Source organism: Phyllosticta capitalensis (genome assembly GCF_038381095.1).
Source record: "Phyllosticta capitalensis strain CBS 128856 chromosome Unknown BKA78scaffold_5, whole genome shotgun sequence".
NCBI lineage: Eukaryota > Fungi > Ascomycota > Dothideomycetes > Botryosphaeriales > Phyllostictaceae > Phyllosticta > Phyllosticta capitalensis.
In genome coordinates, this window is record NW_027117443.1 from 2,072,235 (window position 1) to 2,092,648 (window position 20,414).

The window sequence follows — 20,414 nt, forward strand, 5'->3', positions numbered from 1 at the left end:
AGAGCTGTTGCGGAGGGCGCTGGCGGCGGATGTGGATTTGCACAAATAGCATGACACCACCCACTTCAACTGTAATGGTAGTGGATTCGATAGGCTGGATACTTCTAGACCTTAATGCAAAGATTGTGGCCAGAACTCGAGCGTCCGAGGAGATGAGTTGCCTCGTTTTCAAATTCGTAGCGACAAAGGTTCAGTGCCTGGAAATAAATGCCAGCTTGACAATGGCTGTAGCGGGTTGCAGTTTGTGTTTGTTCTCTCCATAAGTCTCTCGAACATGGCACCCTGTTCGGAGAGGCCAGCTGCTATTTCCTGTTGTGCCGTCTTGAGGCTTTCACAGCCAAAGTTTCTTCTTCATCCAACAACAGCTTGTTCAAAGCGTGATCGATTTTGTGACCAGTGACTTTCTTACAGTGGTATCTCGAAACAAAAATTCCTCTCGCGCTACGCCCCTCGCAAAGCTCACCAAACCAGTCCAACCTTGTCAGACCTCTCCAACCGCAAAAGCTTCTCAACGCTCCCTATAGCGCCAATTCAACTCTTCTCATCCCGTCCGTCAACTTCGAAAACTTCTCGCTCTCGGGAGTAACATCGTAGACTTCAGCTCCTCCTTCCGCATCTCCCGCTTCTACCATCTTCTCTCGACGAGCACCATTCTCTCCCTTTGTTCGTTTAGTCCTCGCCTTCTTTTTCTTCTTGCCTCCTTCTACCGACTTGGGCGCCTCTCGGACCCACCTCGCAATGCCACTGACGCGCTTCCCCGCCGCCGTCTGCCACTCGCGCTCTGCATGCGCTCCAATCCGCTGCGCTGCGCTCATGCGCGTCATGGACTGGGACGGCTCATCATCTCGACCCTCCATGACGTCCCAGCTGCGGTGACCAGGGGGCCGGCTCATGGCATCCCAGGACTCGGACGTAATGTCGGAGAGCCAATCGGCAGGGGCGTGGCGCAGAACCTCGATCCAGTCGGCACGTGCGGGACTGCGGGCGGCGAGGAAGATGGGCGCGCCGTCGCTGAGGCGTGTTAGGCGGGCGGCATTGAGGGCGTGGCGGCGGAGTTCGGTCGCACTGGTTTGCAGCAGCGCGTGGCAGAGCAGGAGGGAGTGTAGGGCGTCGGTTAGGAGCGGGTGGTAGGTGACTAGCTCGTGAGGGTACTGGGTAGACGAGGAGTCGGGATTTGGAAATGGTGGAAGGTCGGCGGGAGGGGTGCTTGAGAAGAGAGAAGAGACGGCATGGACAGACGAAGTGATCTCCGGAGTTGGTCCAGATGTCGCGTCTTTGGAGGTAGCCTGGCCAGCGGTGTAGTCCAGTTTTGAGAGGAAGCTTTCATAATCTCGAAGCGCTCTTTTCGCGTTGGTTTTGACCAGCTTGCGGCCTTCAAGCCTTCTGCGATGGCCGTGTTGCTCCTCGGGCTGCAGAACGGGCAGCTCTGAGTCTGTGTCTGGCAATGCCTCCTTCTGAGCCTGACGCATTGCATCGAATTCTGCCAGACCGTCCAAAGCAGTGCTGATATGCTGACACGCCAACCGGAGGTATGCGCCGGCTCGATGGAACAGTAGCTGGGCCTCCAAGCTGCTGGGCTGGGCCTCTTCTTTAAGAACCTGGTCTCGATATCTCCCGGTGTCTTCGCTGTCCGACTTTGCCAAAATCAATTGCTGCCGGTGCCGCGCCACTGGCAAGCCGTGTGTCAAATCTCGCACGGCGCCAGCATAGTCTTCTTTGAACAGCTTTGTCAACGCAAGAGTTCTCAATGGCGAGCCATCCGAAGGTCTCTCACTAACCAGCGCATCCAGTGTGTCGAGCGGAGTGTAGTCGGCGACGGAGCGCGACGGTATCTTTTCGTGGAAAAAATGGACGTACATAGCATCGTGATCATTGGCCTTCTTTTCCAAGACGAAGTTGGCGACTTGCTCCAATGCCGATGCCGATTGCATGGTCGCGACGCTGGCCGCAATTTCATCCAACCGATATGCTTGCGACAGCCTCTGCGTAGCCTTTTCGCGCATGCGAAACTTTCTCTCCTTGCTCAATTTGGTATTTGCGCCAGCGCCTCCAGGTGCCACCAGGCCATATGCCGCAGCATTGGCACCCCATGAGTTGTTGTGCGAACTCTTCAGCAAGTTGTTCAGTGCCGCAGAGGTCAAATCGGTTGAGGCGCGCACGGCGAGGTCGGTTGCTTCTTCAACAGCTTTGCGAATCTTGACGAGATCGAAAAAGACGGCAGGGTCAATTTGACGGGGGCGCGGCGAAGAGTAGTTGCTGTTCGCAAGGGACTCGAGGAGGTCGGGCTGCAAATTCAACCAAGCGCCATGATAGCTAGAGATATATTTCCAGTGTCTGCAAATCAAGTTGTCAGTATGAGGAGCTATAGAGGCAGCTGGACGCAGCGAGCAGAAACTATGCCTGGAGGTGCGCTTACTTGTTCCGATTTATCGTCAATGAGGAGGGCGTGGATTGGTCGGAAGACATTTTAGACGGTGATCTGTTAGACAGGCCATTGGGAGTCGGTGGAGGTTTCGTCGTCGACATGATCGCGAGGAAGGGTCGCAGGTGGTTTCCTGAGCTTGGCGGCGGCCACGACTAAACCAGCATGTCTCAAGGTGATGTCGTCTGTGGAATCGACTTTGCAACTCCACAGCATTCTCGGCATCCCTCATCGCGCGGGCGCCTCGCAGTAGAATCGCCTGCCGAATCCCCCATGGCCAAGATGATTTGTAGGAGCCGCAGTGTTCGGCGACTACCAACACTGAGACTCGGATGACTAGCCACTCAGCCTGGCCATCTCCTCGGTCAGGACTATTGCGAATTAGCACGTCCGGTACGGCGCATTCCGGCCTACTGGTCAGCTTTATGGAACGCGTCTGTGTGCGTAGACAGACTAATGTATCCAGCCATCGCCGGATCAAGTGCACGGCAACGTCGGCAGCGCTGTCGGTCTTTTGCAGTAAGCGCTATTCATATATCCTTCATCTTGAACTTGGGTTTCTGGTCCGCCGCTCCCCGGGACTGGGATACTTTTTATTTCCAAAAGACCCAATTGCAGCCCTCTATTTCGCTATCTCTCTTTTTTCGACGTCAGGACGTTGAGTTGGGCTGCTGGCTGTCCCTGGCTCGCACCTACCGTATCCGGTACCCCACTTCCCTTGGCGGCTCTGTTTCAGATTTTCTGTTCAAGAAGTCGATTGCCATCAGTTGTTGAGCCTTTTCCTCTCTCCAAAGGTCCCAATTCGCCCTCGTCGGGTTGTTCAACATCTGCGCATGCCCGTGGCCGTTGCTACCCGCGTGCAAACCGCATTCTGACCAAAGCTTCATCCCCTGTGCGGATCTTTTTCTCGAATTGGGCGCCTAAATCACCACTTCGCTGTCGTCACAGGGAGTCTCAAAACTCGCTTATATGGGCATCCAAGGCGCACCTTCGTGCTGTCCCATCGACTTTGTCGTCCCGACAATGCCATCAGCACACATGCCCGGAACGCACTCTGAACCACGGCCGCCGCCCCGGCACCCCATTGGCCTTCGATGGCGGTCCTCCAAGGGCTTCATCGTTAGCACCGTGGGCATGGGAATCTTTACCGACATGGTTCTTTATTGTCTGATAGTGCCGGTGTTGCCCTTTATGCTCGAGGACCGCATCCACTTGTCCGAGGATCAGATTCAGAAGCAAGTCTCAAATTTGCTGGCCGTTTACGCCGGCGCATCCGTAATTGGCTCTCCCATCACCGGCGTGCTCGCTGACCGTTGGGGAACGCGTCGGATGCCCTTTCTACTGGGTCTGACGTCTTTGCTCCTGGCAACAATTCTCTTTGCCCTTGGTCAATCAATTCTCGCCTTGACCATAGCAAGAGCATTGCAGGGACTTTCAGCTGCCGTCGTTTGGGTAGTTGGCTTGGCCTTACTCGTGGAGACGGTTGGATCCGAAAATATGGGGGCAGTCATTGGGAGTGTAGGTTCAATACCCAAACGCTATGGACCACAACTGACAATTGCTAGATATACAGCCTCATGACGGTAGGCGGTCTCATATCGCCTGTCCTCGGCGGTGCCCTTTATCGCCACACTGGCTATACCGGAGTTTTTGGCGTAAGCCTTGCAGTCGTCATTATAGATTTCCTCATGCGTCTACTGGTCATTGAACGTAAAGAGCTTGTCAAATACGGCCTGGAAGAGCCGCCCACCAAGAACATCAACGGTCCGCCTCGAGAGTCCGAAGTACCGAGCCCTTCGATACCGACGGAGCGCAGTCCTCTCCTCCCTTCCAGCGACTCGTCCAATATCGCTCCAGACAGCTCCTACGTCCTCCCACAAAATCCGTCCTTCCTGACCCGGCACGTACCCATCCTGAGTCTCCTCCGCTCCCCGCGCCTCGTCACGGCTCTATTTGTCGGTTTCGTGCAAGCTCTCCTAATGGGTACCTTTGACAGCACGCTCCCAGTAGCCGCCAAGGAGCTCTTTGGCTTCAACAGTCTGCGAGCAGGTCTCCTCTTTCTCTCTCTCGGCACCTTCGACCTTATCGTAGGCCCCGGTGCCGGCTGGGCCGTCGACCGGCTAGGACCGCGCACCGTTGCCATCATCGGCTACACGTGGCTGGTGCCCGTGACAATGGGCTTCCAAGGCGTACCGGGTGCGCGCACCGCAGGTGTCGGGACCAACGCGCTGTCAGGACTGAGCCTCCTCGCCGGCCATGGCGGTGGTAATGACGGACCCAACGCGTCAACCAACGCCAGCAGCCTCCCCATCTTTTGCGTGCTGCTCTCGCTCTGCGGCATCGGCATGGCCATCGTCAACGCGCCGTCGCTGGTCGAGGCTGGCTTCGTCGTCGAGCGCTATCACGCGGCCAACCCGACCCTGTTTGGCGAGCGTGGCCCGTATGCCCAGCTGTACGGCCTCAACAGCATGGTGTGGAATGCTGGGTTGGCGATTGGGCCGCTCGTAGCGGGTGCTCTCAAGGGTGTGCTCGGCTTTGGCGGTATGATGGCTGTCATGGGCGGCGTCTGCGGTCTCGCAGCCATGGCGGCGGCAGTATTCATGGGAGAGAGGCGCGGTAAGAAGGCGAGGAGCAGCGACCAGGAAGAGCGGGAAAGAGCTGCGTGAAGACGAGTTGGCCCTTTTGGCTCCGCTGAAGGTCGTTATAGGCACCACGCGAAATCGTTCGTTCTCCAGGCCCACATATTCTCTGCACTTTAACCCATCCAACCACTCCATCTACATCCTCCGAGGCTCGGTCGCAACAATCGTGGCTCATGGGGGAAATCGCAGAGAAATTCTAAAAGAGAGCACGGACAGGGAGCATCCCGAGTGCTTCGCGGCTAGGGAGATTGGGGCCACCCAGCCTTCTAGAAGGACAGATATTGGAAGTTGCCAAGTGGCTGCGAGCGCCACAAGTCTTACTTCCACCTCTCGTTTACTTCGTCTGCCCCCAGAGGTGCGCGAACTGGTTGGCGGCGTGCGCCAAACTCAACACCAACAGCGAAAATGATAGCCGCGTGGTTTCTTACCCACATACTCTCCTTCCATTTTACTTCGCTTTTTTCTCATTTCTTGTCTCGCAAAAAGCCACTGACACAAAAGCCAGCATTGTATCTGATTTTATCAGACGTCCTATCGCCGGTAGAAGGGACGGATTGGTTGTTTTACTCGTTTTTCTTCCCAGGTTTCTTCATATCTGCACTCTGCTTTTCCGTCATTTCGCATTGGGCCGGCGCAGGCATGGTCGTCGTTGGATTGCTTGGGATGTCACGGTAAAGGCACAGTACAGTACATGTGTTTTTTATGCTCAAAGACAGTACAGTACCTGCCCGAGGATTGTGTATAGATGCAGGTAGCAATCGAATCGTGGTAGAGTCTTGATTGTCTGTTTCGTGGCCTGGGCGAGAGGTGCACAGTATAGCGCCAATGTCGACTTTGAGGTTTACTCATAGACCATTGAGGGCAATATGAGATGCATCCGTGCATCTTTACTCTCTGCCTTGAATGTTGACAGCGATAGAGAGGCCGCAAAAGTAACATCAACTCCAGGGGCTCACGGGTTCTTAAAGTCTCCTTGTAGCCCGCTCGTCCTCCTCCTTCCCCCCCTTTTTGAGCTCAAATACACATGTACTCCAAGATTTCCATCTACGTATGCGGCATTCGGAAAATGCTCGCTTTATACATGTACTTGCAAACCCACACTTCTCTGTTGATTTCAAGAAATATGCCGGCGTGGAACTTTTGCAGCACTACCATCTAATAAGCCTCAGAGTCCAATATTTCTCTCGTTCCCCCCACCACCCACCCACTGCAGCCTCGAAACGCAAACGTCGTTGACCTCGAGGTGCAAGTGTTCGATTGCATGCATTCGAGGAGCATTGATGCACGCTTGCTCTCCATGCCTTGAAGGTGGCCATCACAGTGGACAAGAAAAAGTGGCTCCGATGCTGGGCACCACAAGGTTCGCGCCGCACGGGAGGAGCACCTAGCCTCGAAGTTTTGCCAACCAACCTAGGCCGATGTGCATGCACATGTATAGGTAGGGCGCATTCAAGTGCTGCAGCAAGGACAGAAGACTTCCTTCGAGGTTTGAGAAATCAACAAAGGCCGGCCGGCCGGGTACAAGAAGGGGGATTCAAGCACCGTTGTTGCAGTGCCTCAGAATTGATGTGTACATATGTCCCTTTCCACCCTGCTGCAGTTGCTGCTGCCGGGTTTTTTTTTTTTTTGGCTGAGACGAAATGAGCGCACTATGTAATCTGCCCAGGCGAGACACTGGATTACGCGAGGAGGACTACGTAGCTGCGATATCTCTTGCCTGGAGGGCGCGTCAAATTGGGTCTAGCAGGCCTGACCTTTGAGGCCGTTGAAGTGGCATGGCATGGCATGGCATGGCCACTGGGGCTACCTAGCCAAAAAAAAAAAAAAAAATGAAACACTTGCTGAGCAGGCATGTCATAGCAGTGCAATGGTAATAGTTGTGTGTGGTGGCAGTCTATGGCTTGATCCCATATGTATGAGCGCGATATTTGACATGTTCGCTCACATCATGTCTCTGGCGGGCGTACAAACGTACTACTGTAGCGGAGCTAGCGAGCAGACAGGGGTGGCGGCGCCAGGCTAACTAGCGATAAGGCTATGATGGCCGTGACATGTTGACATGGCGCTAGTTGGGAGCAGACGCACATGCCTAAACTACCATGCAGCCCACCTAAGGCAATGGTGCCAAAGCTAGCCAGATCTCTTCGAGTTGGGGGCGGGTGCATGGCGCATGATGGTAGACAGTCGAGTCGTTTTGACACGAAAGTGCGATGGACAGGAACAGGACGTGGAAGCGAGGTAGGAGGTGACGATGACTATCAGTTGAGCAGGTCGTTTAGCCGCAGGGGAATGAAGGGTGATGTCATGCTCTGACGATGGAGCCCTGGTCTCGATGGGCTGTCGCACTGGCTCTGACAGGCAAAAAAGGCTGGAACGGAGGGATGGATTTGGGCAGGGTTCAGAGCAGGCTAGGAAGACGGAGGACGACGTATGTAGACGGCGGCGGACGCCGTGCGACATGGACGAATGGGAGCGCTGCAAGTGTCTTGGTTGTTGTGTTGTTTTGGCGCGCGCGACTGACGGTCGATGGAAGAATGCGTGTGTGCCTACAGACAGACAGGGCTTACGTACTCGGTCGTCGTTGTCGCCGACGCGAGATGATGGGGAATAGTGGAGAGTTGGAATGGCATGGCATGGCATGGCTGCAGGGACGGCAGGCAAAATGGGGGATGGGCGTTGTTGCTGGGTTGGATCATTCTTTGGATCGAGTCTCGTTGTTTGGTTGGGACCGGCCGTCGATCGACAACGACGACAACGACGCGGCCACCTGCAGCCATGGATGTCGCAAGACCAGCCACCGCGAGCCATCACACGTTTGGATGTCAAATTCACGGGTGCATATCTGGTGCTCTCACAAACCTTTCAACATGGAACGGGCGACGAAGCGCGGCGACGGATTCGGCCGCCGTGTAGATTAACGTCGGAGTGGAGAAGTCGAAGCAAAGAGTGAGTTGATGCAGGCAGCCGTCGAGTGAACAGAGTCATGGGGTTCACAATTCAGGTTTGCGCAGCTCTTTACTGCGCTTGGCGCAAACAAACCATGACGTCTTGCGGGTTGAACCAAGCTGAGGCCGGTGTCGTGGGTGTGGCACCTGCATGCATATCCTACTGTAGATCGGGGCACCTAAGGCACCAACAAGTGCTGCACTGCGCCATGGCAGGGAAAATATCAAAAGACAAAAAGTGAAAAGAGAGAAGAGAGGCAGCGCCCCTGTGGCAGACGATGTGGCTGAATCGATGGGGCAGACGACGCGGGCCGCAAAAAAGCTTAAGGGAGAGCCAATAGACAGAAGCGCTATGGAGCACCAAACCCCGAAAGGCAAACACGGCAGGGCCGCGTAGGGATGGACGATGGACGCTGCCGCCTGTGCCACAGGTTTTCCCTGAAAACTCACATGCGAGCCGGAAAAGCCCATCTGTCATCTGGTTTGGCGGTTGACCCCGCGCTGTGGTGTTGTCTTGTCGAAGGACCCGTGGCGCAGTCGTTGAGAGAGAAAACCGAGACGAGGATGCTCACAGGGGTCGAAGCACACGAAACTGGTGCTGGTGCAAACTCTAGCCACAAAGCATGGCTCAGCTCGCCTGGGTCTTGAGTGGTAATTTCGCCCAAGCGAATCAAGGGCTTTGGACGACATCTGCTCTAGCCCCTCGTAGCCAGTGGACCCCCTGCCACATGCTTTTTGTCCGTCCGAGCGTTGTCTCTGTCTAGGGCTCTTCTCTCCACTGAATTAAAACACCCGCCAGCCGCTCTCGCTGGCCCTTCTCCACTCCCACCTCATCGTCGACCACTGCCAGTCTGTCGATTACCGCCGAGGAACTCCCCCGGCGCCTGCCTCTCGCCCACCAACCAAGGCAGCCCCACCGTCTTCCAAGATGGCGCGCCAGTGTGATACAAAGGTGTGTGTTTACATCCTCCTCTTCCCTAGGCCCTATTCCACATTGCGCTCTCCAACACGACTCTTTCATTTTGATTTCTCCTTCCAATCATGGCGGCCAACGCCTGCCTATCCAGCATAATTGACGAGTCGTTGCAGGGCACCGACTCCAACATTGGCTCTTCCCAGACCAAGGAAAATGTCTCGGCCTCGCAGCTCCTCTCCACCCTGCTGCCCGTCCTCCTCTACGCCGTCGTCTTCTTCATCGTCTTCCTCTTCCTCCGCCGCATCTTCACTCGCAGATACCAGGCCCGCGCCGTGCTGAACACCCTGCCCGAGAATGAGCGCTCGCCCCAGCTCCCCAATGGCCTCTTCAGCTGGGTCGCCGCCTTTGTCAAAATTCCCGACAGTTACGTCCTCACGCACCACTCCCTCGATGGCTTCCTCTTCCTGCGCCTGCTCAAGATGGCCGTCATTACGTGCTTCGTCGGCTGCCTGATTACCTTTCCGATTCTCTTCCCTGTCAATGCCACTGGTGGCGGCGGCAAAACGCAATTGGACGTGTTGAACATGTCCAATGTGACCAACAACTACTACCGCTACTTTGCGCATGCTGGTTGTGCCTACCTCTTTTTTGGTATGGTTTGCGCAGCCCAGAATATGGCAAAATGCTGACTTTCCAGGATTCATCATCTTCATGATCACCCGCGAGTCCATCTTCTACATCAACCTGCGCCAGGCCTTCCTCATGTCCCCCATCTACGCCAACCGTCTTTCTTCTCGCACTGTCCTCTTCACCGCTGTCCCAGACTACTATCTGGAGGAGAGCAGGCTTCGCGACCTGCTTGGCGAGCACGTCAAGCGTGTCTGGCTTCCTACCGACACTTCGGAGCTTGAGGAGCATGTCGAAGAGCGTGACAAGATTGCTTTTCAACTTGAAGGCGCCGAGACCAAGCTCTGCAAGATGGTGCAAGTCGCCAAGTTCAAAAAGGGCCGCGTCGAGGAATTGCCCGAGACCAACGGCGATCAGGACTCTTCTTCTGTCGCAGCCCGCTGGATCAGGGCAAAGGACCGCCCGACGCACCGTCTGAAGCCCCTCATCGGCAAAAAGGTCGACACCATCGACTGGTCCCGCGCGCAGCTTGCCAAGATGATTCCCGAGGTCGAAAAGGAGCAGCTCAAGCACCGCGCCGGCGAGACGAAGAAGATCAGCGCCGTCTTTGTCGAGTTTGACACGCTTGCCAACGCACAGGGTGCCTATCAAAGCCTCACCCATCACCAGGCCCTGCACATGGCTCCGCGCTTCACTGGCTTTACTCCTGGAGAGATTATCTGGGGCAACCTTCGCATTAGGTGGTGGGAGCGCGTTATGCGCGTGACTCTTACGACTGCCTTCATCACTGCGCTTGTTGTTTTCTGGTCCATCCCGGTCGCCTTTGTCGGTGCTATCTCCAACGTGGACAACCTGATTTGCGTCATCCCTGCCTTGGGATTCATTGACGATGTGCCTTCGGCCATTCGGGGTGTGATTACTGGTCTGCTTCCGACTATCCTCCTGGCCGTTCTGATGGCCCTGCTCCCGATTATCCTGCGTTTGATGGCCAAGCTTTCCGGTGACCCGACCAAATCTGCGGTTGAATTGACTGTGCAAAACTACTACTTTGCCTTTCAGGTTGTCCAGGTCTTCCTTGTCGCTACGCTGGGATCGGCTGCAGCGTCGGCGGCCGGCGACATTATCAAAAACCCGACTGGCATCACGAGCAAGCTCGCAACCACCATTCCCACGGCTTCTGGCTTTTACCTTTCCTACTTTGTGCTGCAAGGATTAGGTGTGGTGGCCAGCTTGCTGCTTGGCTTGGCTGGACTCATCATCGCCAAGGTGTTGAGCAAGTTCCTCGACACGACGCCGCGCAAGATGTACAAGCGCTGGGTCTCGCTTTCTGGGCTGGGCTGGGGTACCGTCTTCCCGGTTTACACCAACTTGTTTGTCATTGGTACGTTGCATTACTCCACACAAAGATAATTGCTAACATGTCCAGCCATCTGCTATGCCTGCATCGCACCCCTGGTCCTCCTCTTCGCCGGCATTGGCCTGTGGCTCTTCTACTTTGCCTACCGCTACAACCTCTTGTACGTCTACGATATTGACGTTGACACCAAGGGTCTGGTCTACCCCCGCGCCCTTCAGCAATTGTTTGTCGGTCTCTACGTTGCAGAGCTCTGCCTCGTTGGCCTCTTTGCCATTCAACTGAGCTCCAAGGGAGCCCTCGGTCCTTTCATACTCATGCTTCTTCTGCTTGTTTTCACCGTCGTCTACCACGCCTCGCTCAACGCTGCTTTGGAGCCTCTCCTCAAGTTCATGCCGCGCTCTCTGCAAGATGAGGAGCGCCGCCTGCTCGCCATGGAGACCGACTTGCCGCCCTCTGAGCGCATGGACGCGCCGACCAACGGTCACGGCGCCGGAGGCAACGTCGCCTACGAGAAGACGGCCGCTGGCGCTCACCACAACGGCGTCACCAACGGTTCCCCCACACCAGCTGTCCACCCTCTGCAGCGGGAGAAGCCGTCGATTCTTAAGAAGTTCCTGCGCCCCGACATCTACACCGACTACGCGACTATGCGTCGCATGGTCCCGCGCAACTTTGCCGACGCCGACCACCTGTACGACCACAACCCCGAAGCCGAGCGCAACGCCTTCTACCACCCCAGCATCAGCAGTCTGCCGCCCATGCTCTGGATCCCGCGCGACTCGGTCGGCTGCAGCAGGCAGGAGGTGCGCGACACGGGCAAGGTCATTGCCATTACCGACACGGCCGCCAGCTTCGACGAGAAGGGCAACATCGTCTGGGACCCGACGGAGGAGGTCCCGATTGCCGAGCCCAAGATGTACTGGTGAGGCGGCGGTGAGGTGGTCGTGGAAGAGTTTGTGACGATAGGATATGATACCACATCTGGTTTCCTTTTCCTTTCTCTCTTTCCTTCGTCTCCTTTATCGCGTGTCCTTGATTAGCCCACGGCGGACATGTCGTTTCTTCCTCTCGCGCTTAATACTTTCCTTCAAACCATTGCTCGTTGCTCAGCGTTGGGAATTGAAAAAATTTAGCTGGATGAGAGGCAGCCAAGAGAGCAAGAAGAGTCGAAACAAGCATGCATGCAGGCATCACAAGGGTACGAAATGGGCAACTTAACGGCCTTTTCTCTCAAGTCTCGTCGTCGTCGTCAACTCATACCGGCACTGTTGTTCTTCTCCTTTCCCTCTTCTTCACCTTTTTCCTTTTTGATACGATACCCTCTAGATACATGATTAATCTGAACTCCCCTTTGTGTGGATTACACTCACATCATTGGTCCTGATGGGACAGACTCCATGTATGTGATTGCTCTCCTCCGTCTTGGGGGCACATTAGGCGAGGAAAGAAATTCAACCTAGGCCCAGCTTCATGTCGTCGCACCTTTAGACGCCAGCGCTTGAATGCTCCCTGTGACTACGCATCAAGAGAAAAATTCTCTCCATGTTGAACGCGCATCAAGTGCTTGAGAACTACTCCATGTCCTTTGCGTGTTTTGACGCGGCAATGCAGATTCCCTGATTGGCAGTTTCTTTCGTCGCTCACTGTGGTAGCGCTACCGAGGGCTGACGCGACGCAGCGTTGAATCTTTTTGTTGACCTGGCGGTTCGCCTTGGGCGGTGGGCTCTTGGGGATGAGGTAGAGGCCTGTGGAGGACTGGACTGGCGGGTGTGGTTGCTGTCCCGTTTCTGCTTGGCCGCCTCTGAGGACCTACCTCGTTGTGTGGTGGCTCGTCTCTCTCCCCCTAGTGGCTAACGAAAGAAACGTCAAACTTCTCGATATAGATTTGGTGCCCATACGGCGATTGAGCATCCAAATATCCAAGTCGAGACGTACGTGTTTAGGGAGCGTCCAAATGCCTTGGCGCCCAAAGACTTCGACATTTGAGGCTTTGGAAGGGTAGCCATGGGGAGCATGCGAGGACCTGTGCTGGGCCTTCGGGTCGAATTCTCTCTTTTGTGGCCTGTCGTGGCCGAGCAACAGCAAGTCTAGCTTGGGACGAATTCAATGTCTTAATTGGTAGGCCTGTGTGCTCCTGCCAACTTGCACAGAGGGTCGCAAAAGAAAAGCCAAACCCGGGGCTGGATGCTCGAGTGCTCCCTGTAGTCTACTGGCGAGAGTAAAGCAAAGACCAAAAGAGGAGCAAAACTTCACCCGCGGCGCGTAGTCCGCAGGATATATCAAAATCCCGACAAGGGGGTTTATAGAGTACAGCATAATTACAACTACGTCCAGTGGTGTGCAGGCCGGGATCGAACTCTTGTTCTTTACCTTGTCCTGGTTGCTGCGACCGCCCCCTTCCCACTGCGCCAGCGGGCTTGGGTTATCCCAGCTTGAGGCCGCGCGGGGAAGGGGGCATTGGGAAGCAGGTGGCTTTTGCAACATATATACGCCTGCTGCGCTGCTAGAGCCTACCACTGTGGTGTTAGTGGCGACTCTGTGGCCTCTGCCGCCTGCTTCGTAGCATTCTTTGCCTCAGGTGCCTGGATTTTGAAGTCAAGATATGCGGATATAGGGAGTGATCAAATGCCTTGCCATCTAAGGACTTGACTTTGAAAATGATAGCTACAGTGAGCATTCAAGGACCCTGCGCCGCCTTGGAGTTGCCATTTCTCTTGCGGCCCACCTTGACCATGAGCACCACCTGACTTAACTTTCCTCCGCAACCTCTTCTTCCCTATGCCCATCTGCTTCGATGACGACCTTCTCTCTCAACTCTTCACAAAGCCTGTCAACATAAAACCCCCTCAGATCCGCCGGTACACCCTCAAACGCCTTTGCAATCTTCTCGACCGCCTTCCTTCCCTCCTCATACCCGGCCAAATCTCGATTGCCGTAGACGTCGCGGCCGACGGCATACGCCTCGCTGCTCAGATTCCGCCAGAAGCAATTTACAGCAACACTGAAGCCCGCCTCCTCGTCTCCCTCTCCCGGCGCACCTGCAGTCTCGGGCTTCACAGCATGGCTCCACATGGGCGGCAGGAACAAAATCTCGCCCGGCGCCAGCGTGCCCTCCCACGGGCTCGTCCGCGCCAGCCTCTCCCTATCCTCGGGGGACCGCCGCGCCCACGCCTGTTCGTCGTCGTCGTCATACCACACGTCGACGTCGGAGCTGCTGGCGCCCGCCGCGTAGCCCAGGTGCTTCGCGTCGGCCGGCGCGTACAGCCGCAGCCGCTTGCGCCCGCGGATCTGGCACAGCACGTTGGCCAGCACGTCGTAGTGGCACCACAGGGCGACGGGGCCCGAGATGCGCAGCGGGCTCGAGTGCAAGCCGCCCGCCGCCGCGTCGACGACCTCGCGGATCGCCGCCGGCAGCGAGAAGTCGCCGGCCAGCGCGGCGAAGTCGGTCGCGAGGTGCGTCGCGCGCTTGGCCGGTTGCGTGCTGGCTACGCTGCGCAGGTAGACGGGGTCGCCGCTGAGCGCTCGCGAGAGGAAGGCCGAGAAGGTTTCTTTGGCGTAGCTGAAGTTTTTGGATGCGAATGTCATGCGCGAGCTGGGACTCGAGTGGATAATTACGGGCCGGTCTGGTGTGATGGTTTCAAGGAGGTATCGTGGCGTCCAGTTGGAGACGCAGGCGCCGAGAGATTGACCTGTGATGATGGCTGGCTTGGACGAGCGCACGAGGGCGGCGAAGGAGGCCGCGTCGGTTATGGTGATGCGTGGGATGGACGTTTTGGCCGGCGGTGGGGGTATAGGGGTAGTTGCAGAAGCGGCCGGCGCAGGCCACAGAGACATCAACAAGGGGGTGGTATTCCAAAAGCTGCCCATGGAGAAGCAGACGGCACCACCGCCGAGGAGCAGCGCGTAGTCGTCCAGTAACGGGGTAATGGCCGTGCCAATAAATAGGGGCCGGCGTTCGGCACGCGGTGGCATGTGGACTCGCTCGACTTTGAGAGACTCCCTGCTTGCGGTGACTAGGACAGCTTCGTCTTCCCAGTGGAGAATGCCTTCTCGAGTGATACCTCCCACGATCAACATACCGCCTTCTGTCTTCACTACGCTGGCGCCGAATCTAGTAAGAGTCAGCTTGTTGTGCTCAGAATTGGCCGCTCCGCTGCGCAGAGACGAGCATCTGATCGAGCATTTGTTCTCGTCCTTGTTGAACGAAAACTCCCACCACCAGACGTCGTTTAGCACAAGGCCATCTGGTGACATGCCGCCCATGAGTACTCCCTTCGTGCCTTCATCATCCACGGCGTACATGGATGCCCCAAAACGAGGACCAGGTGCGCTTGAGGAGGTACCGGCATCCAGCTCGACCTCAACAGGTATCCATCCAGACTCTGCGGTCCAGAAGAGCCACGAAGACAAGACTTCGGTGCTGGACGTGCGGCCTCCAAAGACGAGAACTCCGTGTTTGGCTCGTCTTCCAAGCCCTGGGCCCAAGCTGACGGGTACAGCGCAGTGCCTGTACCTAGGCTCCGGCAGGGCGGCCTTCAGTGTGTCTTTTATGAGGCCATCCTCATAACCTCTTTCGACCACGTAGCACGCATCTTGGGCCCTGTTTGGCGACGTGCGGCCACCAACGATGAACACCTCGGTAGCATTCAGCGGCGTCATTGTGTGGCACATAAGGGGCAGAGAGGCTTCGAGAGTTGCTGTTTCGAGATGCTCGCCGGAAATGTAGCAGTACTCATCAAAGCTGGGTAGACGTGTTTGTGCACCGTAGCCACCGTGATGGATAATGACAGATTCGAGGGGGCAGGCGGCACCAAAGCGGCGCAATGGCGGATCCTGTTGGCCTTCTGGTGCGGGCTTGAGATGGAGTTGCCAGGAGGGCGATTGTTGCTCCAACTCTTCGGACCTTGCAGTGGTGGAAGTCGCGCTCTTACTAGGCTCGGGTCCCGTCCGTGCCACAAGCAAGATGTAGTGGCCAGCAAAGAGTGCAAACTCCTCCCACTCATCAAAGGGTTCGATGTGGTCGAGTGCCATGCGTTCCTCCGCAGTCAGGAAGCTGTCGTCACCCCACAGTTGCCAAAGCGTCCGAGCCTTTACGATAGGCCATCCAAAATCGACAAATCGGCGTGTTTGAGCCTCAGGGGTTGGGTACTCGTAGACGACTTTCAGATGTGTATGCAACTTCTCAAAGTGCCGTAGCATCGTTGATGCAAAGGGGTGATCTGCTCCGTCAGGAAGAAATTGCTCCAGGATACAGAATCGCGCTGTTGCCGCATTAGTTTCCGTCGGACAGGATATTACAGCAAAACAAAGGCAGAACTCAGGGGCCGGAATCTATTGAACTCACCATCCTTGAATGAGCTTGCCCAAGACACGACGGCGTCGGCGCTCTTGACATCCATGTACGCGACAGAGACTTCGGCGACGAAGAGAATAGCCTTGTCCTTGGCGTTGGCTACCGAGTTGAGGATGCGTTCGAGTTCCGAGAGTTGGCGCAAGTCGCAACCGACGGCGAGATACTGTCCGGCTTGCCATACTTCGGGGTCTTTCACAGTCCAATCTTGAAGAAAGGGAAAGGAGGCTTTGAGATCCTCGGCCTGGTTGATGCAAGCACGCTTCTTTTGCATCAATGGCGGGTAGTCGACGTCGACAAAGGTGGTTTTTTGAACAAGCTCAGGGAACTTGTGGAGTATGATGAACGGCAGCGGGTCACTGTACTAGTCAGTAAAGAAAGAAGGAAAGATTGATACGAAACTGAGAGGAAGAATAGACAGCACCAGGGACACAGTGGGCGACAAAGGATATGTCGACTCCAACGTACAGCCGCATGAATGCTCCCTGTGGTCTCCCCGCTGCAGAGTGTCAAAACTTGAGGTGACGTCTTACTCACTATCCACAGCCCAGATTCACAACGACCTTCTCACGATCCAAATCTTCCTCAAGAAAAGACTTGACCGTGTGCTCGACGGCCTTCATGCGAAGCCAGTAGCCTCTGTTGATCAGTGGGCTTCTCCTCTGAGATTTGCCGACAAATGGTCTGAAGAAGTCCGGCTCGTCGCGGTGGTACAGCTCTACAACGCTCCTTTTTGAAACGATGCTACTGTCGTTGGTCTATGCTTTTGTTAATGCAAGGGTAGTTGGGTTGACTATTCGAATCCAACCTGCATAATATCATCGTCGCGTTTTGCTTTGGTCGATCTAGGCAGCTGCCGGGCGCTGCCTTTTGTCGAGGACGACATGGCTGAAGCTGGAAGACTTGTCGCCGACAGTGTGCAAGGCTGGAGAACCGTGAGATCACAGTGAGTGACGAAAGAAATTGTCGCCAAGTCAGCAGACGTAGAGACGTGGAGTCTTCAAGCGCTTGATGCCTCCAACATAGAGAGAATTTTTCTTCAATGGATAGTCACAAGGAGTATTCAAGCACTTGCGTCCAAGTGTTTGACGACGTGAAGCTGAGCCTAGGTTGAATTTCTTTCGTCACCTCTGTGAGATGGTCAGCAGCAGAAAATGGCGTCAAGATGCCGGGATAAAAACGAGGCGCAAGTGTGGCTGGGTTGCAAGCTTGGGCCCTACATGTGGCGCTGATTGCCTGCCACCGCCGCCGCTGCCCTGCCCACCGCTGGAGCTCTCCGCTCCGCTCCCCGCAGCTCAACCTACCTCCATCGCATTCATGTATCCGGCATAGAGCACTCCAACTCCCGCCGTTCTCCTTCTCCATCCTTCGTCGGCCAAAGCCATATCCAAGCGCACCTCACCCTCTGTCGCTCCCCTCTTTCTCGCCGCTGGCGAGTGAGCTGCCGCCATGGCGCATTCCTTGATGAATTTCGTCACCTTTAACCAGGACTACACTGCTCTTGGCGTTGGTTTGTCTTCCCACACCCCGCTCTGCAGCCAAAGCTAATTCACGCCCTGCAGCCACCAAGAAGGGCATTCGCCTGTACGACACGGAGCCATTCTCAAAATACTTCGAGGGCGAGGAAGGAGATGTCTCGATTATGGAAATGCTCTTTTCCACCTCCCTTGTTGCCCTGATCCAGTCGCCGCGACTTCTTCGCATACGAAACACAAAGGTACGGCAGATAAGGGATTGAATCGTACTGGATGGCCGGTCAGCTTGCTGACCGACAGCAGAGGCACTCGACAATATGCGAGCTCACCTTTCCAACGCGCGTTCTCGCCGTCCGCCTGAACCGCAAACGTCTGGTAGTGGTATTGGAAGATCAAATCTACCTCTACGACATTAGCAACATGAAGATGCTTTACACGATTGAAACGTCGCCCAATCCACATGGTATTTCTCTACGGCTCATGGACAAGGGCAGAAGCTGACAAGCCCAGGAATTGTTGCGCTTTCGCCCTCCTCAGAGCGCAATCACCTTGTCTACCCTCTGCCCAAGAAGGATGCTCCGACTTTTTCAGCGCCGCATGCCCCCCCTACCGGACCGCACGTGGCACCGAGGACAGGAGAGCTGCTGATATTCGACGCGACCAAGATGGAGGCCGTCAACGTAATCGAGGCACACCAGGCGCCGCTTTCTTGTATCGCCCTCAACAACGAGGGAACTCTGCTTGCTACGGCATCAGAAAAGGGAACAATCATCCGCGTGTTCTCAGTACCAGATGCGCAGAAGCTCTTCCAATTCCGAAGAGGCTCAATACCGGCAAAGATTCTCAGCATGGCATTTAATTCGACTTCGACCCTCCTCTGCGTCTCTTCCGCGACAGACACAGTTCACATCTTCCGACTATCACCTCAAACTGATGCGCGCGCAAAGGACGGCGCAGAAGCAGGCCGCCGACCATCGGCGTCGAGAAGTCGCAGTCTGAGCCCCAGCAGCGAGGATCTGGCAGAAGGCATGGACGACAGCACGTCGGGCGCTCCGGAGCGGAAGCAAAACAACCCAGGCCTGGCCAGCATGATTCGGCGGACCTCGCAGAATGTGAGCATGGGATTTGCGCAAAAGCTCGGCGGATACCTGCCCAGCGCCGTAGCCGAAATCTGGGAACCAGCACGCGACTTTGCCTGGGTCAAGATTCCCAAGCGACACGTTGAAGGCCCGCCGATGCACCCGAGCAACGTCGTGGCCATGAGCAACAACGGGCCGCAGGTCATGGTCGTGACGAACGACGGCAGCTTCTTCGTTTTCAACATTGATTTGGAAAAGGGCGGCGAGGGCGCGTTAGTTAAGCAGTACTCGTAAGTTTTTGGATCGATCGGCGCAAGGAAGGGAGAAGTGATTCGCTAACCCGCTTCGTCACCAGGGTCCTCGAGCCTCATGATAGGCTCGGCAACACAAACACGTCGTCGGAAGACTTGGCCTCGTGAGAGGTTGCCCGACTCGGTTTGCCGGCGGCAACAGACCATGTTGCCGTTCGCCTGTCCTCCTTTCTCCAACCCAATGTTCTTCGTCCGTTCCATTCTTCCTCCTTGTCGTATCCCTAGCGCCTTTTCCCACATCTACGTCTCGCTTGCCCCTTCCTGGTCGTCTGTCTTTTTCAGGAAACCAAACCTACCCTTTCCACTTCCCAACTGTCTGAGTTAATGAAGAAGCTGGAAAAATCCCCCTCTCCCATTTCCTCCTCCTCCCTTGTTGCATGGATTGGCGTTCGATATCTTGTTCGTTTACCCCATCCCTTTCTGATGAATGAGGACGGACGGTCATTTCGATGACGCGTGTACGTTGATGGCGATCTTTTTAGTGTCTTTTGCCGTGGCCCGGGCCCGTTTTGCGGTGGTGACAGTGGGTGCGATTGTGGCAGTAGTGATGGTGGTGGTAGTGGGTGGTGGCATGCTGTCATGCCTCGTTCTCTCTCAGTTGACAATCCCAACTTCGCCCAATGACAGACAGACTCAATGATGACATGGACGATTGATATAGCCACCAAGGCTCGCAGTTTCCACGTGCTTCTCGATTATCTCCATCAACAGCGGGTGGTGAAAGAAAATGCCAATCAAGCGGGACTTCGTCGTAAGTCATGGAATACGCAAAGACCGCACTCGATTGCTTCTTGTAATCCTTCATCCAGCGAGTGGAATCACTCTATGTCCTGGGTCGCACGCGCTCGAATGCTCCCCAGCTGCCTTGGGTGTACGGTAGTCGATCAGATGCCTTCGAGTTGGTGGCTCCTTTCGTCGCCCACTGTACCGTCGTCTTCAACGTTGTGTGAACGTGACCAACATCATCGTCATCCAACGACGAACAATCCGAGCCGACCCGACACGTCTACCTTTCCCTCAAACACCAGGATTCTTTGCCCGGCTCTGTCCAGTAGACCTCTTCCTCAAGAGCCCGCTCGAGGCGAACCGCTCAATGAAAAGAATCAAGACTACTACAAGGTAGACGATGACCGCGTCAGCCCTCTGTAGTGCTATGAGGGCGACACGGTGGAAGAGAGAGGAGGAGGAAGAAGAAGAGAAGGTGGCTCCGAGGACGAGGCATCCTGTTTGCAAGACGCGGAGCTGAAGAGAGTGTCCAAAAGAGAAGAGAGAAGAGAGACGGTGCACGTT

The 20,414-nt window shown here is 55.7% G+C and overlaps 5 protein-coding genes across 5 annotated transcripts; 3 read left to right on the forward strand and 2 right to left on the reverse strand.

Annotated features, from left to right (window-relative positions):
• Positions 1 to 177: 177 nt before the first annotated feature.
• BKA78DRAFT_343899 (uncharacterized protein) lies at positions 178 to 2,552 on the reverse strand. The gene is made up of 2 exons (XM_066890437.1): positions 2,417 to 2,552; positions 178 to 2,334 (listed from the first exon to the last, which is right to left on the reverse strand). The coding sequence occupies exons 1-2, from the start codon at positions 2,524 to 2,526 to the stop codon at positions 519 to 521; spliced, it is 1,926 nt and encodes a 641-aa protein (XP_066744655.1). The 5' UTR covers positions 2,527 to 2,552; the 3' UTR covers positions 178 to 518.
• Positions 2,553 to 3,460: 908 nt separating this feature from the next.
• Positions 3,461 to 5,088, forward strand: BKA78DRAFT_331640 (major facilitator superfamily domain-containing protein; the record flags this gene model as incomplete). Its single annotated transcript, XM_066889897.1, has 2 exons — positions 3,461 to 3,940; positions 3,988 to 5,088. 2 exons carry the CDS (start codon positions 3,461 to 3,463, stop codon positions 5,086 to 5,088), a joined length of 1,581 nt encoding a protein of 526 aa, XP_066744656.1.
• Positions 5,089 to 8,774: 3,686 nt separating this feature from the next.
• BKA78DRAFT_140615 (uncharacterized protein) lies at positions 8,775 to 11,961 on the forward strand. The gene is made up of 4 exons (XM_066882754.1): positions 8,775 to 8,961; positions 9,099 to 9,576; positions 9,623 to 10,933; positions 10,979 to 11,961. The coding sequence occupies exons 1-4, from the start codon at positions 8,938 to 8,940 to the stop codon at positions 11,833 to 11,835; spliced, it is 2,670 nt and encodes an 889-aa protein (XP_066744657.1). The 5' UTR covers positions 8,775 to 8,937; the 3' UTR covers positions 11,836 to 11,961.
• Positions 11,962 to 13,482: 1,521 nt separating this feature from the next.
• BKA78DRAFT_267563 (uncharacterized protein) lies at positions 13,483 to 17,383 on the reverse strand. The gene is made up of 4 exons (XM_066885482.1): positions 17,068 to 17,383; positions 16,797 to 17,017; positions 16,254 to 16,618; positions 13,483 to 16,170 (listed from the first exon to the last, which is right to left on the reverse strand). Exons 1-4 carry the CDS (start codon positions 17,143 to 17,145, stop codon positions 13,658 to 13,660), a joined length of 3,177 nt encoding a protein of 1,058 aa, XP_066744658.1. The 5' UTR covers positions 17,146 to 17,383; the 3' UTR covers positions 13,483 to 13,657.
• Positions 17,384 to 17,543: 160 nt separating this feature from the next.
• On the forward strand, positions 17,544 to 19,317 carry BKA78DRAFT_140638 (WD40-repeat-containing domain protein). Its single transcript, XM_066882755.1, has 5 exons — positions 17,544 to 17,769; positions 17,822 to 17,976; positions 18,038 to 18,197; positions 18,245 to 19,103; positions 19,169 to 19,317. The coding sequence occupies exons 1-5, from the start codon at positions 17,709 to 17,711 to the stop codon at positions 19,230 to 19,232; spliced, it is 1,299 nt and encodes a 432-aa protein (XP_066744659.1). The 5' UTR covers positions 17,544 to 17,708; the 3' UTR covers positions 19,233 to 19,317.
• The last annotated feature ends 1,097 nt before the right edge of the window (positions 19,318 to 20,414 follow it).